Here is a 17,049-nt window from a genome sequence, read left to right as displayed (position 1 = left end):
TTAAAATATATTTTACTGATTTTTTACAGAGAGGAAGGGAGAGGGTCAGAGAGTTAGAAACATCGATGAGAGAGAAACATCGATCAGCTGCCTCCTGCACACTCCCTACTGGGTATGTGCCCGCAACCAAGGTACATGCCCTTGACCGGAATCGAACCCTGGACCCTTGGGTCCGCAGCCCGATGCTCTATCCACTGAGCCAAACAAGTTAGGGCAGTTTTAGAAGTCTTGTATTATTACTTATTACAGGGATTTAATTTTTTATTAATCTCTTAGAAAGATGGGTTTGTTATGGTTTTGTAACAAAGTTAAAAGATGTCTGTTTTCTACAATTCTTTAAATTTTTGTTTGCTTTTGTTTCTAAAGCTCCATATGTTCTAAGATGTTTGTGGCTTGGTTTCTTCAGGTAAAGCAGAAAGCAGCTGGTTTAGTGGAAATGATGGCTTTCCTCCGGAAGAGAGTTGATGAGGATGAGAAGGTGCAAGAGGAAATTGAAAAAGTGTCCCATGAACTCATTCTGTAAATCCAACCTTTCATTCATGTTCATTTATTCAAAGTCTAAGCTAGGGCTAAGTTAGCTTCTGTTATCCTGGGGGAAGAATGCCTTGCTCATTGGCTTACAGCTGGCAGAGACTTATCTATCTCCTTGAGTTTCATAATTTCTCTGAAAAAGTGCATTTTGTTACATCACACCTTATTTCAGAATGGAACTTGCCAACATGTTCCATTGCTTTATAACAAACTAGAGGCCCAGTGCATGAAATTCATGCATGGGGTGGTGTGTCCCTCAGCCCAGCCTGCACCCTCTCCAATCTGGGACCCCTCGAGGGATGTCCGACTGCCCATTTAGGCCTAATACTGATAGGATCGGGTCTAAACAGGCAATCGGACATCCCTCTCACAATCCAGGACTGCTGGCTCCCAGCTGCTTGCCTTCCTGATTGCCCCTAACCGCTTCTGCCTGCCAGCCTGATCACCCCCTAACCACTCCCCTGCCAGCCTGATTGATGCCTAACTGCTCCCCTGCCAGCCTGATTGCCCCTAACTGCCCTCCCCTGCAGGCCTGGTCACCCCTAACTGCCCTCCCCTGCAGGCCTGGTCACCCCTAATTGCCCTCCCATGCAGGCCTGGTCACCCCTAACTGCCCTCCCCTGCAGGCCTGGTTCCTCCCAACTGCTCTCCCCTGCAGGCCTGGGTCCCCTGCAACTGCCCTTCCCTTCAGGCCTGGTCGCCCCCATCTTCCCTCCTCTGCTGGCCTGGTCACCCCTAACTGCCCTCCCCTGCAGGCTTGATCGCCCCCAACTGCCCTCCTTTGCAGGCCTGGTCCCTTCCAACTGTCCTCCCCTGCTGGCCATCTTGTGTCCACATGGGGATAGCCATCTTTAACCACATGGGGGCAGCTATCTTGTGTGTTGGAGTGATGGTCAATTTGCATATTACTCTTTTATTAGATAGGATAGGTAACTTTTGGAAAAATTTTAGTATTTTTTCATCTCCTTCCACAAAAAAAACACAAAGAATTAGTTTTTGCTGATCACTAATTTTGGGCTCAAGCCACACAAACAACTGTGTGGAAAATTAAGCAGATATTTAAGAATTTTCCATTTAGTCACCTAATCAGCTAATATCTTTTTCATTAGGGGAACTTGTTGTATTTTGCTGAGTGTGGGGATAGAGCTTTGTCCTTGCTTTACTTTTGGCTATATTTACAGCCATATTGACATGTCATTTTAAGATCTAGGTTATAAGGAGAAATATGAGTTACCTAGAAATGGATTTGATAAGTAGCAGATAGATTAAACATGTTAATATATCATCAGAAGTCAATATATAGTCAAAACATCAATAGATTTATTATTTGGTAGCATTTCTATTTTCTTCAACTTATGATCACAATTATATTAATCTTTTATAATCATAAAGTGAAACTTAATGAATATATTTCTGTCCCTACCATTCTTTGAGCAGCCCAAGTGTGATCCATATTAATAAGAAGAGGTATCATGGAGACCTCTGGGAAAGCTCATTATTGGGAATATATTTTCCACATTAATTTCCAGCATGTTTTCCTTCAGCTGAAGGACATTTAAGTTTGGATATTCTCAGATAATAGGTGAAATTTGAAATATAAATACATTATAACTACTTACTTTGAAGTCTTTTTCAATTTAGATTACAGGAAGAGAAAGTGAAATTCCAGTTGAATTTGACCATCCAAATTCTCCTTAAACAAGGACAAGTAGAACTGGAGAATTTCCAGTTATTGCTGGAGTATGCTGACGCCATTCTCATCAACAAGACCATCATTGAAGACCTGAATGCCGTGATTCGGGTAATTATTATTTTTAAAAGAGAAAACAACATATTACCTATTTTTATTTTTTAGTATTTTATATTAAACTAGAGGCCCAGTGCACGAAATTCATGCACTCAGAGTCCCTCAGCCCAGCCTGTGCCCTCTTGCAGTCCCTCAGGGAATGTCCGACTGATGGCTTAGGCACGCTCTCTGCGGGGAGCAGGCCTACGCTGGCTGGTGGACATCCTTAGCGCTGCTGTGGATGCGGGAGAGGCTCCTGCCACCACTGCTGTGCTCGCCAGCCGTAAGCCTGGCTTCTGGCTGAGTGGAGCTCCCCCTGTGGGAGTGCACTGAGCGTCTGCCCCCCTGGTGGTCAGTGCACATCATAGCGACCGGTCATTCCGCTATTCAGTCAATTTGCATATTAGCTTTTTATTATATAGGATACTTTTTATTCTTCCGTTTTTATGACAAAGGTGTTTATTTTCTCTAGCTTACAAAGTTTTTGACATGTTACATACTACATTAAAAAAAATATATTTGTTCCCCTCAATGTAATGTGTCTGCCTTTGAGACTTTTTCTTAATCTTGGTTTTCAACAATTTATCTATTGCATCAGGAAGCAGGTCAGAGAACCAGGCTACAAATGCATACAGATTGGGAGATTGGTGATTGGCCTATCTAAGCATTGGCATATAAATCGGCTATATCATTCAAATTTATCCTATAATTCCTTCTGTTTAGTAACTACCATGCTTTATAGGGATCAGATTTTGCCCAAGAAGTAATTTTTTAATATTTTCTATATTTTTAAACAGACACAATTATTTCTGTGATCCATGTTTTCCAATTATAGAATACAGCTTCAAATACTCTCTATTTGTGCAAAATCATATTATATGAATATCGGAATATACCTTTTTTTTAAGACTCAAGGGCATAAGAAAGTTGCTAGCATGATGGAAAGTAAAGATATCCACAAAGGAATATTTCAGATTGAGTGGGAACATAAGAAAATGGAGATGGAAATGGAGGATCTAAATCAGAGGGCTTGGGATATTCAGATGCTGTTTTTTTCAAGAGAACGTCAAAAGGTAAGCTCTCCCTGCCCCACTATATAATTTTAATTTCATTCAACCAGTTCTTAATAAAAAGCCTCAGTGATATAAAGCATATTCGAAGCCAGAAGTATTTCATAGTGTGTCTACAAAATCTGTCTTTCCTTCCAGTAATTTACATTTACTGCCTTGGGTTCTTTGTGATCCATTCTGTTGTACAGCTCTATCTTGTAGTTCACTGAGGATTTCCTACTTGTCAAATCCAGTGGTCACTTTCCCAGTCATCAACATCCTTCAACTCTCTATAGCATTTGACTCTCTTGATTGCCCATTTCTGTAGCTTTTATCATCCCCGTTTTCTCCTTCTTTGCTTTCAACATGTCAAACCACTTTGCCCCTTTTACTGATTTCTCTTTTGCTTCTAACTCTTGAATATACCTATTTTTTTAAGACTCTGCCCTTAGCTCTGCTTGTGTTTCTTTCCATGCCCTCTCCTTTGATGGACTCTGTTTTTCTAACTTCATTTATTACTTTTATTTTTTTTTTTTTTTTTTTTTTTTTTTTTTTTAAATTTCTTTATTGATTAAGGTGTCATATATTTGTCCTCATCCCCCCATTCCCATCCCACCCCCCTCCCCATGGATGCCCCAACCCTCTGTTGAACTTAAGCATTGGTTAGGCTCATATGCATGCACACAAGACCTTTGGTTGATCTCTCCCCCCTCCCCCCACCCTCCCCTATCCTCCCTCTGAGGCCCGATAGTCCGATCGATGCCTCCTTGTTTCTGGTTCTGTTCTTGTTCATCAGTCTATGTTGTTCATCATTTCCCCTAGATGAGTGAAATCATGTGTCACTAGAGATATACTTATAAGAATTGAATGTGCGACGAGCAATAATAGTTATGCTGACAGGCAAACGAATCAGTCTGTAGTGAGTTTCTTTCTGGTCCAACAGTTCTTTTGAGACCCAATATCAATGTCCACCAGTTCCTTATGAGTACATGTCGGCACTGACCCCTCAGCTCTGGATGGTGGACAAATGGTGGTAATGCAGGACCGACTCCCTCTGGTTTGGTCTCGGCCGGATCCAGGGGCACGGCTTCACCCGGATCCAGGGGCCCACGGCCTCACCCGGACCCGGGATCCAGTCTCACTCGGATCTAGGGGCACACAGCCTCGCCCAGACCCAGGATTCAGCTTCATCCGGACCCAGGGGCGCATGGCCTCACCCGGACCCAGGGGCGCGTGGCCTCTCCCAGACCCAGGGTCGCGTGGCCTCACCCGGATCCAGGGGCCCACGGCCTCACCCGGACCAGGGACCCAGTCTCACCCGGATCCAGGGGCCCACGGCCTCACCCGGACCCGGGGCCAGGCTCACCCGGATCCAGGGGCCCACGGCCTCACCCGGACCCGGGGCCCAGGCTCACCCGGATCCAGGGGCCCAGGGCCTCGCCCGGACCCGGGGCCCAGGCTCACCCGGATCCAGGGGCCCAGGGCCTCGCCCGGACCCGGGACCCAGGCTCACTCGGATCCAGGGGCCCAGGGCCTCGCCCGGACCCAGGGCCAGGCTCACCCGGATCCAGGGGCCCAGGGCCTCGCCCGGACCCGGGACCCAGGCTCACCCGGATCCAGGGGCCCAGGGCATCCCCCGGACCCGGGGCCAGGCTCACCCGGATCCAGGGGCCCAGGGCCTCGCCCGAACCCGGGACCCAGGCTCACCCGGATACAAGGGCCCAGGGCCTCGCCCGGACCCGGGACCCAGGCTCACCCGGATCCAGGGGCCCAGGGCCTCCCCCGGACCCGGGACCCAGGCTCACCCGGATCCAGGGGCCCAGGGCCTCGCCCGGACCCGGGACCCAGGCTCACCCGGATCCAGGGGCCCAGGGCCTCGCCCGGACCCGGGACCCAGGCTCACCCGGATCCAGGGGCCCAGGGCCTCGCCCGGACCCGGGGCCAGGCTCACCCGGATCCAGGGGCCCAGGGCCTCGCCCGGACCCGGTTCATTTATTACTTTTAAAAGACTAATCCAAGCTCTCTGGTTTCCAGTTCAATTCCAATTCCAATCCAAGCTCTCTGGCCCTGACCTCCCTCAAACTCTATTTCTTTATTTCACACCTCCCAATAGCAACTCTTCTTAAATTGCTTCTGTGGTGTGTTTTTAGTCACTCACTCAGGCTTAAAGTTGTAGTCATCTTTGATTACCCTCTTTGCCTTGCCTTCCATGTATTGCCTAGTTTATTTATGTATTCCTTCATTATCTATCCCCACTGCCTTTACCCTAGCTCACAACTTCCTTTTCAATGATTTAGACTAGGTATTTTATAATAATCTCCTAACTGGTCTCTTGACCTTGACTCTTTCTCTTATCTAATCTATACTATATACTACTGTCAGGTTGATATTCATATTCTGCTCAAACATATTTCAACTGCCACTTCTTACCTGGCAAATGAATTATGAAATCCTTAGGTGATGTTCAGTATCATTCAACCTTACTTTTCAAATTCATTCCAAGATCCTATCATAGGTCAGTATTCTCAAACCAAACTGATTACTGTTATCTAGGATTCTATCTCTGTGCCTTTGCTTATTACCAGTTCTTCTCCCTAGAATATCTTTCCTCATTATTTTCACATTCCAAGTCTATTTTTCAAAGTCTAGCTTAAATGCCACATCTTCCATGAAGCCTTTTGATTTCCCCAAGTCCAGCGAAACCACATCCCAACTCAATCTTTGAATTTGCAGTAATTTTATATATTTCTTGGCAACTAATCAAGTCTGCATGTTCTCTTTATCTCAATGGTAGGTCATGTTATTTATCTTTGTATTTCCCTCGGTGTTTATAACGAGAACACAGTTAATGTGGGACTCAAATAAGATAATATTTAGTGACTTGAAGAATGAATGAGAAAACAACTCTAGGCATTTGTAATCATTAGTGTATAGGTGAGCATTTCAGTGACTAAATACAAGTAAATATTATAGCACAAAAGTTGAGTGACTTAACTTAGATGTATAATTTTTATGAAAATAATAACTTCTAAAACTAAGATAATCTTCTTAAAGTTATCTATTGAAAGAAATAGGGGAAAATGTTCTTATGTTTATTGTGAGGTTTTTTTTTCTTCTCTCAAAGTACCTAAGTGAACCAAACTATGAGACTCTGGTTGCCATTCAGATTGGAATAATGGAGCAAACTATTGCTGTTATAGATAAGGTAAGTCTCAAAGATATTGATCATTATAATGCCAACAGTCGTGATCATTTGAACAAAGTAATAGTGTTCCAAATCATGAATTCAAACAAAACCTAACAGAATTGAGGTCCCTTACTGATATCAGAATGTTAGTAGAGGTCCTTGAATAGTGTCTTTGCAACCATAACAAGTCTGATAAACGAAGCACTTCTTTTAATATTAGAATTAACCCGTTGGGACATATCTGAGTGTACATGAATTTTCTGTTTCACATTAGTTTATGATTTGTATAATAGAAATGTTGATAGACTTTTCTTGGCATTATAAAGGTACTTTTCATAACTGCCTAACAAATGCTGTTTTGATTGTGCAGCACATCTATAATAATAAAAGTATAATAAGCTAATTAGACTGGACAGCCGAATGACCTTCTGGACGTCCTTCCGGAGGAAGCCACAGTGGCAGGGGCTGAGGCAGAGGGGTTAGGGGCAATGAGGCAGGCAGGCAGAGGTGGTTAAGGACAATGAGGCAGGCAGGCAGGCGAGCAGTTGGAGGCAATCAGGCAGGCAGGCAGAGGGGTTGGGGGCGATCAGGCAGGCAGACAGAGGGGTTAGGGGCAATCAGGCAGACAGGCAGGCGAGCAGTTAGGAGCCAGCAGTCCCGGATTGCAAGAGGGATGTCTGACTGCCGGTTTAGGCCCTATCCCTGTGAAATTGGGCCTAAACCAGCAGTTGGACATCCCCCAAGAGGTCCCGGATTGTAAGAGGGTGCAGGCCGGGCTGAGGGACTCCCCACTCCTGTGCACAAATTTCTTGCACCAGGCCTCTAGTAGAAAATGAAAACAAAGTAATCTCAAGTCTACATGTTTTAATCTTATCTCATTCTTAAGAATATACAAGATCTTCTAAAATGTGGTAGTGTACAATTCCTTCTTTCAACAAATAATTTAAGTACCTACTATGTTCAGGCATTATTTTAAGCACTAAATATATGGTGACCAGATGATATCTTAATGATGCTAATAAATTTTAAGAATAATGTCTTTATAAAATATATTTTTTCAAAATTATTTTTGTGGATCTTCATGGGAACAAAAATTTCAGACCCATAAAAAGAACGTGGAAAACCGTAAAAAACTACTAAAGAAACTGGGAAAGGTCAGCAATCAAAAAGATGTAGCAAATTATAGTCTAAGCTGCAATTTACAAGAAGAATTGGTGGCTGTCTCAGAGAGAAAAGACATCTCTAATGCCATGGGTAAGCTTTTTTATGTCTTTACTCAACTGTAGGTTTTATTTTTTAAAAGTAACCAGTGTTCCTGAAATCTGTACAGTTGTTATAAAGCTACCAGCATTCCTTCTACGTTTTTAATTGATTCTGTATGCTATTATTATATTTGAAAGTATAGAAAATAACCCAACTAATTTTTTTTCTTCTTCATTTTTGGGATAGGGTCTCAACTGACTTTTGAAAAAATTGCCAAAGGACAATATGAAAACATGATGGAACAACAAAAGTTAACACATATTTCAAAAGAACAAGCTGAACAGATTTTAGTACTGCAAGCTGAAGTTGAAAGATTAAGGCTGAAAACATATCCTGCTCTTATTCAAATGTAAAAATACTGGTGGGAAACACAAGACCAAATCAATCATTTAAAAATAATTTAATTTGATTAAATGATTTTTTGTTCTTTCATATCAGGAAATTTAAGTGGAGCCTCTTCTCAGTTGCATAGTTTAATAGCAAATTATTTAATTTTAGCCTTAATAATTATAAAAATGTTTGTCATGCATACATAAATATATAGAATATTATGAATTATTGTTTTCAAGAATGAACAAGATTTTTACTCAGTATTCAAGAGCTATTTTATTTCATTTCAAATTTATCAAAAATTATTTTCACAGTGATAGCATAGAAAGTCCTAAATACAACAGGAAGTTATTTTTAGCCACAAGTGACATTTCTAATTTTATGAATTACCTGAAGTTATGATGAAACTATGGGTGATTTTTATACTTTTCTATGTTTCCTAAGTTTTCCTCAATAAGCATTTCTTCTATAGTCAGAAAAAAAAATTGCCAGAACATTTAAGATTATTCTTTGTTCTAGCAATGAGAACATGGTAAACTATTTACTTTTATCAAGTCCTAAATTATTCATAAATTATGACATATTTTTGTAAATAACATACTAGTAATCTTCTACATGTTATGTTCATTGTAACAGAATTCAATTTTGTGTCCTACCCAATTGTTTAGCAAACAGAAAAAAAAATTTTATTTCCATGAAAAGTTTATTGCTATGTTCCTGCAGATGAGAATGAGATAATGAGATTAATTGGTCAGAAACTGCTTTGCTCTTCTATAGCCAGTGGAGTGCTGCATTCTAAGATGATACCATATGGAACACTGACCACAATCTTCAAGTGATGTCAATGTCTCATTGTTCTGCAATTTGTGAATTAATTGCTAATTTTAATCTGCTACGCCATGTCCAATGTATACTGGTGTAGGTAAAGCAAGAGAGCTACTATAAAGCCTATTTAGAAAAAAGTATTTAGGAGATTTAAAATTTATTTAGAAATTGCCAGAATAATACTATAATTGATCACCCACACACTGATCAATACTAGATGGGAATGGTAAGAGAAATAATATGACCAACATTTTTATGAATTCCCTTAGTAGTAGAATTACTCCTGAAGTAGTCCATTTTTTTTCTGATTCATCGGGGAAGTGCCATTGGTAACATTTCCTATATCTAAAGTCCTTCAAAATTATCTGACAAGGGGATTGTGGGGAGGGGCATGGGAACATGGACCCAAGTGTGGGTAAGTGTGTGAAGAATACAAATACCTTGTACATAAGATAGGATTGACAGTTCTCTGTCCTGTCAGTTGGAATCAATCATGGATATACAGTATTTTCCGGCGTATAAGACATCTGGGAGTATAGAAGATTTTCCTGGGTTAAAAAGTCATCTTATACGCTGGAAAATATGGTACTAGTCTCCCCCCTCCCCCCACTGGTGATACAAATTCCATGTCACCTAAATTAACTGCCTGCAGGCTCCATTTGCTAATAGTCAATGCCATAAATTTCACTGGATAATGCTCTGTGAATTCCAAGGTCTTAACAAACCAAACAGGCTGTGTGGTTTCTATTTCTTAGTAGCCACCCTGGGTGACTGGCAATGCTTTTTGACTTGAATGCCACAGCTTTGAGATATGTATAGAGTGGAAGTTAGCAGGAACCTCGTACCACCCCCCCCCCCCCGACTATATTCTAATAGCAGAACTTTTCAAGAGGAAGTATCCTCCAGTTTGGGGGATTGGCTGTGGAAGGGTACATGGGTCATGCACCCCAACCTACTTTTGATACTGTCCATGGTACTGATTCTTTTCAGCTTCTGCTGAACTAACAGCAATTATATTCATATTTTATAGCCCTTTAAAATATTATCTATATTATTTAAAAGCAATGTAATGAACTGGGTCAAACATAGCATGGCTTTAAGCATAGCACTCTGGTACTGATTTGCCTGGTTTCAGATCCTGGCTCAGGCACTAATTTTAAATAACTAGTTTTTAAATAACTACTTGATCTTAAATTTCCTTGTCTTAAAAATTGTGATGTTGATCATTGTAATACTAGAATGAGTTAACATACTTTTTAAGCTGACGCAAAGCAAGTGCTAAGTGTTCACTTTCATTTTTCTGAATAAAAATGTTATTCAGGCTCTAGCTGGTTTAGCTCAGTGAATAGAGCGTCAGCCGGGGGACTGAAGGGTACTGGGTTTGATTCCAGTCAAGGGCACAGTTGCAAGCTCCATCCCTGGCCCCGCCCTGGTTGAGGCATGTGCAGGAGGCAACCAATTGATGTGTCTCTCTCATGTCAATGTTTCTTCTGTCTCTCCCCCTCCCTTCTACTGTCTAAAAATCAATGGAAAAAATATTCTTGGTTGAGTATTAACAAAATTAAGGTTTAGGGCAATACTGCTTCAAGCAAGTCTGTTGGCGCCATGTTTCGAATAGCATTTGCTCACTTCATGACTCTGTATCACATTTCAAATTTTTTTCATTACTGTGGCCAGTGATCTTTGATGTTACGATTGTAATTATTTTGGGGCGCCTCAAACCATGCCCATATAAGATGGTGAATTTAATGGGTAAATGTCTGTGTTCTAACTGTTCCACTGCCTGGTTGGTCCTTTCCTTGGGCCTCCCTATTCCCTGAGACGAGACACAAGAATATTTAAATTAGGTCAACTAATAACCCTAATAAAGCTAGAAATGAATAAGCTTATTGAGGAAGACATATTGAAAGCTGAGATGGGCCAAAAACTAGACTTGTACCAGTTAGCCAAGTTGCACTGGGAAACCAAAAAATTCATGACTCACTTTATTGCAGTGGTCTGGAAATGAGTCGTTTATAATACCTCTGAGGTATGCCTGTAATGTATACATTAAATGGAGGTGAAATTCAACAGAAAAGATTTTGTAAAAAGGGACCACCTCATGGGCATCCCTATGCCCCAAACTCTCCCATAAGTCTGATCCATATTCCATAACCTACTCCCTCTTACTAGAGAACCCACTATGCTGTTAGAGCCCTCAGCCTCCAGCCAGTGCCTTGGAAATGCCCCTTACTGTGCCATCTACTCTCTCCAATTCTCCTAGGACCAGACTCCCACTGATGCTGTAGTGCTCCCAAGTGAACATGAACACGTAAGTGACTCCAGGGGATGTGCTAAGTTAGCAGTGCAGCGGCTGTCAAGTGCCAGCACCATCAGCAGCTAAACCGCTTTCCCTGCTACATTTAGGCCCTCTGGTTGAGCAGCAATTGATGGAGGCTGGTTGGCACAAAACAGCACAGTTCCCCAGGGCCAGGGAAGCACATGTGAGGCCTAGCCCAGTCCTCTTGGTTCAGAAGCCAATGACAATGGCAGTTTCAAGATGGGAGAATTTATGTATTGGGGGGGGGGGGGAAGATAGGTAGGAGGAAGGTGACCGAGTTTACTGTCATGAGCACTAACAATTAGGATGGATGCAAGAGCAGTCCTTGGGTCTCCTGCTATGCCAAATATTACGTTTGTTAGATCATTGGGAGGAACTGGGCTGAAAATGGGGTGCACCTAGAGGAGGGGGGCGTCTATAAGTAGGGAAATACTTTTTTATAAGTTCGTTGGGTTTTTTAAAAGTAAAGCTGTTTTTGCCCTTAAAAGGACCCAAAAGCAGAAATCCAGAAAGCTCCCAGGAAGGACTGAAAGTGCACCAGCTTCCAAGTTTACATACAATAGCTTCAGCCACAAAGAAATGAGCTTTCTCCTGAGCACAGTTCTAAATTCTCCAAGAATGGGCCAGCTTGGGTTATTGTACATGGCCAGGATGACACTGTACAACAGGGCAGCCAGAAACACAATCCTATGAAGATGGGTTTCTGGCTGAGAAGTACCGTAACTGTGAACTAAGTAGACACTCCCATCTATTTCACAGCTGAAGCTAGAAAGGGAGATGAATGCAAAAGACCTTGTAGGCCATAATGTCTGGAAGTAGGAGAAGATGATATGTGGTTTTGTTAGAGATAGATGGTCATGTCACTAAATGAGATGAGGAATACAAGGAACAAATTTGTAGAAATGGGAATATAATTTTGGACATATGAGTTTAATTACCTAATAGAGCATACAGATGGGAATATGTGGTAAATTGATGGAAACAAGGTTCATAAACTTAGGAGACAGGCAGGCATTTTAGACCAGTTTAGGTTTAATCATTCACCAGAATGAACTATTTTTTAACATTTAAAATAAAACATCTTTTGATAATAAACAAAAAAATGTATTATAACTGACTTGCAAAACTGCCCAAATTATGTTTTAAAACATGATTTAAATTTTTTCACACATCTTTAAATGTCAATTTTTTTCACAGATTATCCAAAATACTAAATTTTCATTTTAGAACTTACATATTTATCTAACAGAGTACCCTAAATTGATGTTAATCAAGATACCTTCTTTTAAGCCCTAATGGTTTACATCTTCCCTTTAAAATGTGTAAGTAGCTGAGGCCGGTTTGGCTCAGTGGATAGAGCGTCGGCCTGCGGACTGAAAGGTCCCAGGTTTGATTCCGGTCAAGGGCACGTACGTTGGTTGCGGGCACATCCCCAGTGGGGGTTGTGCAGGAGGCAGCTGATCAATGTCTCTCTCTCATCAATGTTTCTGACTCTCTATCCCTCTCTCTTCCTCTCTGTAAAAAAATCAATAAAATAAAGTGTGTAAGTATTTTTTAAGTTGTCATCCTCAAAGATATTCTGGAGAAAAAATTAGGAATTAAACACCTATAAATTCTTCTTCATTTCTGTTGTAGTGTAATAATTTATCATCTAACCCGTAGTAATCTATCAACTGAGTAAGGCTGAGTTTCTTGTTCTCCTCAGACATAGCTGACTGCAACTCATGAAGCAACAATTGGCTACAGCTTCTCCACTTCTTTATTAACAACTGTAACTGAGACAGGTCATTCTGAAACAGGAAAAAAACACACATATAAATGTATGGCAATAACTAGATAGGCATATTTTAACTTACTTAAGTTGTTAAATCAGTGGAGTAGGTTTAAAGGGTACCAACATATTTGGTCATGAATGAGCCTTCTACCCAGGGAAAAATTGGGTTATTTTTACAATGACACTCCAATTTTGAGTTCTAGGGTATTTTGTTTGGTGGGACCTCTGGGCCTCCCTTTACCCTCAGGGAAAAATCAAAGCATTAAGTAGGGCAAAACTATGTAGAAAAGCAACAATAGGTTTCTATTACAGCTGTACTTTTAAAAATGAAATATTCAAATTATTTTTCAGCATTCATTATCTCATAAAACTCATAGCTATATTTAGAAAAATCCTAAAAATTCAAGACAGCAAATAAGATATACTATTCCATCATTTATTCCACATTGCTAGGGAAGGAGAAATTGCAGAAATTTGAATGATCCAGGTAAATAAAGGTTATCCTCTTCCAAGTGCCCAAGTCCTATTTAATTCAATCTATCTGGGATGAATCTAAAGTATATTTGTTGTTGTTTTACAAACAAAATGCGTGGAACTTTTAATAATTTGGAGGAATAAAAGATCACTACTAAAAATGCTTTTTATTATACTCTGTGGCCCATGTTTAACATTTTAAATCATCCACTATCAGCTGTCACTTCTATTCTCATTGTACTTACATATAACATTTGATACTTCTAATATTACTACATGCTAGAAAAACTTCAACTGCTATTAAACAGAGGGTGGGACTTTTAAAAAGTTGAACCTGGTGTTTAGAGGCCTCTTCTACTCTACTAGTAAATCTGACATATTTGAGTTAAAAGTTGAAAAAAAAAAAGTTGTTGGAAACCAGGTTTCTGAATACTTACGCTAAAAATAATTTTCTCTTTTTGAAATGACTTTCCTACTATTTACCTAAAAATAAATTTAACAATTTAAAAAGAAATTATGCAATGACTCTGAAATTATCCTCACCTTTGATCTATACATTTTGACTAGTTTTAGCCTCCTAAGAAGGTCTTCTTTCTCCTGAATCTGTTTCACCAATTTTGCCTTTTCTTCATTTAATCCTTTTTGGGGAAGATTCTCATCAAAGTCATTTTGGAGATCACTGCAAGAGCCAGTATCAAGTGGTTTAGACTCACATGCATTGATATTCTTGATGGTATTTTTCAAATATGAACTTTCTTCAAATTCACTGTCTATGTGCTTAAAATTATCTTGAAATTCCAAACAGTTTTCTTCTGTTGAACATGATGGTTCCTCTGGAAAGGTCTGATCATTTTCATCATTCTCTACTTTAAGACGTTTTACCACACTGTAACAGGAATTAAATGAAAATCTAGTTTTCCTCAGTCGTTCTCTAAGTGTTGCACTCATAGGCTGTAAAAGGCAGAAAAGCATTAATGTTAAAAATATTCTTGATGTAAATAAATCTACTAGAAATAAAGACCGTACATTTCTATGGCACACACCACTATCTAGATGGCTTTCTGTCTCCATATATCTTAAGTAACCATCACAAAATGTCTTTAATTCCTGGAAGCTCCATTAGTTTTATTTTAGCAAAGTCATCACTCATCTACAACAGTGTTGAGACACTTATTCCAGTAATCACAAACATTTGTTCAGCAACTTAGCACATGCCTGACCCTGCTCTAGGTGCTTCAGTTACAAATTTTGGAATAGTCCTAGATCCTGCCACCAAAGACCTTCATGCCACTGCAGATTCAAACTTCTTCAATTTGTAATAACCTGATCTGAAACTAAATAATTGACTCAAAATGAAATTTTGGGGGTGGAGAAAAGTCAAATACATTATCTTAGAAAATCTAAAATTATTTAATTCACTTATTAATGCTACACATGATGTTAATTAACAACCTTCAGTAGACTTAAAACCACCACTGCCACAATCACTAGAAACATAGAACTGGCCCACGGAAAGAACTAAATTTTCATACTTGCTTTCTTGAACTACTTGTATGGGGAGATGGTAGACTGGCACAGCCCTGGGGTGTGCTAGGTAAAATCACAGCTGAGTCCGAAGGACTTTCCATCTTGAAAATGTTATCTTGGTTTACTTCTAAAAAACAAAAATCATCACAAAACGGAAATCAAATTAACCCCCACATAAATCCTGTCTTTATCAAAGAATTGTTTATTACAGGTAACATCAGCAAGTAAGCCAGCGTCTTCCTCTTGCACTTAGCTGTGATTCATTACTGCTTTTTGCTGTTGTTTTCCATTTACCCTCCTCAATAAGGTTGTGTGGGTTCACATGGTGACTACTAGTTTTTTCATGACAAATTAACTAACTAGCGTCTCATAATAAACAAGACTCTCCATTTGTTTTCATATTCAAAACCTGCCATATGGGGAGAACAACGTTGGATAGTTAAGAATTCTTTTAATTTCGTTCTGACAGCTTCATAAGGAGAGGAAATATAACTGAAATCTTGCCCCCAAAGAACATGATCAGACCTGTCCCACCACCCTGAACCTTAAAGGCTGTGCGATTAGAACCAGTGACCCTCCAGGACCTAGGGATAAGGAAAACAACCGCAAATAAATTTACGCCTGTCTGCACCATTTCCGTTTAAGTAGCGAAAAGACCCTGCAAAGCAGAGTCCACTTTGTTTGTTTCCCGAAACAAAGGCATCAACTTTACTGGGGGGGGGGGGGGGGGGGTGTGACAGAGGAGTCCTCCCTTCCCTCCCACCATTGCAGAGAACCACACGAGCCCTGGAGGCCCCAGGCCCGAGGTGCGGTAGAGAGGGCCCCTGACCGCGGAAAGGCAGCGCTTTTCGACTGCACAGCGGACCCCCAAGGCAGTTCAGCTTTCACACAGCTACCCGCGGCCGCGGACGCTACCTCCCTCCGCCATCCCCACAGCGATGGAAACCCGCCCAGCCCCGGCCAGGGGCGCTCGCGTTCCAGGGGCAGGGCCTCGCGGGAGGCGGAAACAGCGCGCGATTGGCCAGATTGACTGACCCGCGCAGCTCGGCTTCACCCAGCTCGCGAGAGCGGCGGCACTGCGCGCGCGCGGCCAGGAGTCTCCACCAGGGGGGCGGGGCGGGGCGGGGAGGGGCGGGGCGAGGCCAAGGGAGAGGCGGCAGAGACGCGTGATTGGCCAAATTGACAGGCGCGCGCGGTCCTGCTCCGCCCAGCGCCCTGGAGCAGCGGGACTGCGCGCGCAGCTTCGAGCCTCTGCCGGCGTCAGGTAGGCCGGGCTGAGCGTCGGAGCTCACGGCCGGATTCCGACGGAGCGCGCTTTTATTCGCGGCTTTCCCTCCCTCTTCTTTTCGTGCAGAACCTTCCTTCCTGCTTCGTTGTGTTTGTGTTTGGGCTCCTTGCTCACCACAGCAAAGACCTTTCCTCGGACTTGACCGAGAGCCTCAGGGAGGTCTGTGTGTGGAATGTACAGCTTGTAAACTCTGCAAAGGCCGAGACCACGAAAGAGCAGCGCTGGGTTCACGGCCTGTTGAGAATCCACCCAGCTGAGCGCGTTTCTAGCCTTTGCGGTCCAGTCACAGAGGTTCTGGTGTATCTACCTCGAAATTTAGGTTTCCTCAGTTTGGCTTCAAATCTGAGAGGAAAAGGCCGTCCAAGGACGTTTGTTGCGGCACAGCCGAGGAAGCAGAACGCGTCCCTAAATGAGATGATGCTGTTGCCTCATGCACACGTTGGAAGCAGACCTGGCCCTTGCTGAGTCCTGGGCAGCGACCTCCTTAGTCTGGAATACCCTCGCGGTCTCCTGTGTGGCGATGGCCTGTGGCTGGGCAACAACCCAGTGAACTAAAGCGGGTGGAGTACTGCGTGTAGGGAAAGACAGCTGAGTCATTTCCCAGTCACAGGAAGGTGGGAGTTTTCAGGGGCCACGGTTCTCAGCCCTAGTGAAGGAATGGCCCTTTTAAGCGCTGACACTGTCTGCGTGCTGAC

The 17,049-nt window shown here is 42.1% G+C and overlaps 2 protein-coding genes across 5 annotated transcripts in view; one reads left to right on the top strand and one right to left on the bottom strand.

Moving 5' to 3' along the window:
• The window catches only part of CFAP43 (cilia and flagella associated protein 43), a gene marked incomplete at its 3' end in the record, with an annotated part of 88,472 nt that extends 80,303 nt beyond the window's left edge, over nucleotides 1-8,169 (top strand). The window contains exons 33-38 of the mRNA XM_079794031.1: nucleotides 407-519; nucleotides 2,173-2,332; nucleotides 3,226-3,390; nucleotides 6,491-6,571; nucleotides 7,654-7,807; nucleotides 8,003-8,169. Of these exons, the coding sequence (XP_079650157.1) occupies nucleotides 407-519; nucleotides 2,173-2,332; nucleotides 3,226-3,390; nucleotides 6,491-6,571; nucleotides 7,654-7,807; nucleotides 8,003-8,169 (840 nt within the window). The remainder of the gene's footprint in view (nucleotides 1-406; nucleotides 520-2,172; nucleotides 2,333-3,225; nucleotides 3,391-6,490; nucleotides 6,572-7,653; nucleotides 7,808-8,002) is intronic.
• A 4,125-nt stretch (nucleotides 8,170-12,294) lies between these two features.
• Nucleotides 12,295-16,083, bottom strand: SFR1 (SWI5 dependent homologous recombination repair protein 1). Of its 4 annotated transcripts, none has more exons than XM_079793419.1 (4): nucleotides 15,982-16,083; nucleotides 15,072-15,193; nucleotides 14,083-14,490; nucleotides 12,295-13,081 (listed from the first exon to the last, which is right to left on the bottom strand). In XM_079793419.1, the coding sequence occupies exons 1-4, from the start codon at nucleotides 15,992-15,994 to the stop codon at nucleotides 12,890-12,892; spliced, it is 735 nt and encodes a 244-aa protein (XP_079649545.1). In that variant the 5' UTR covers nucleotides 15,995-16,083; the 3' UTR covers nucleotides 12,295-12,889. The 4 variants fall into 4 exon arrangements, with proteins under 4 accessions (XP_079649545.1, XP_079649547.1, XP_079649546.1 ...); XM_079793421.1 differs by having other exon boundaries at nucleotides 15,276-16,021; XM_079793420.1 differs by having other exon boundaries at nucleotides 15,896-15,997.
• Between the last annotated feature and the right edge of the window lie 966 nt (nucleotides 16,084-17,049).

The sequence above is a fragment of the Cnephaeus nilssonii genome (genome assembly GCF_951640355.1).
Source record: "Cnephaeus nilssonii genome assembly, chromosome: 16".
NCBI classification, from domain to species: Eukaryota; Metazoa; Chordata; class Mammalia; order Chiroptera; family Vespertilionidae; genus Cnephaeus; species Cnephaeus nilssonii.
This window is presented reverse-complemented; position numbering and strand designations above follow the sequence as displayed.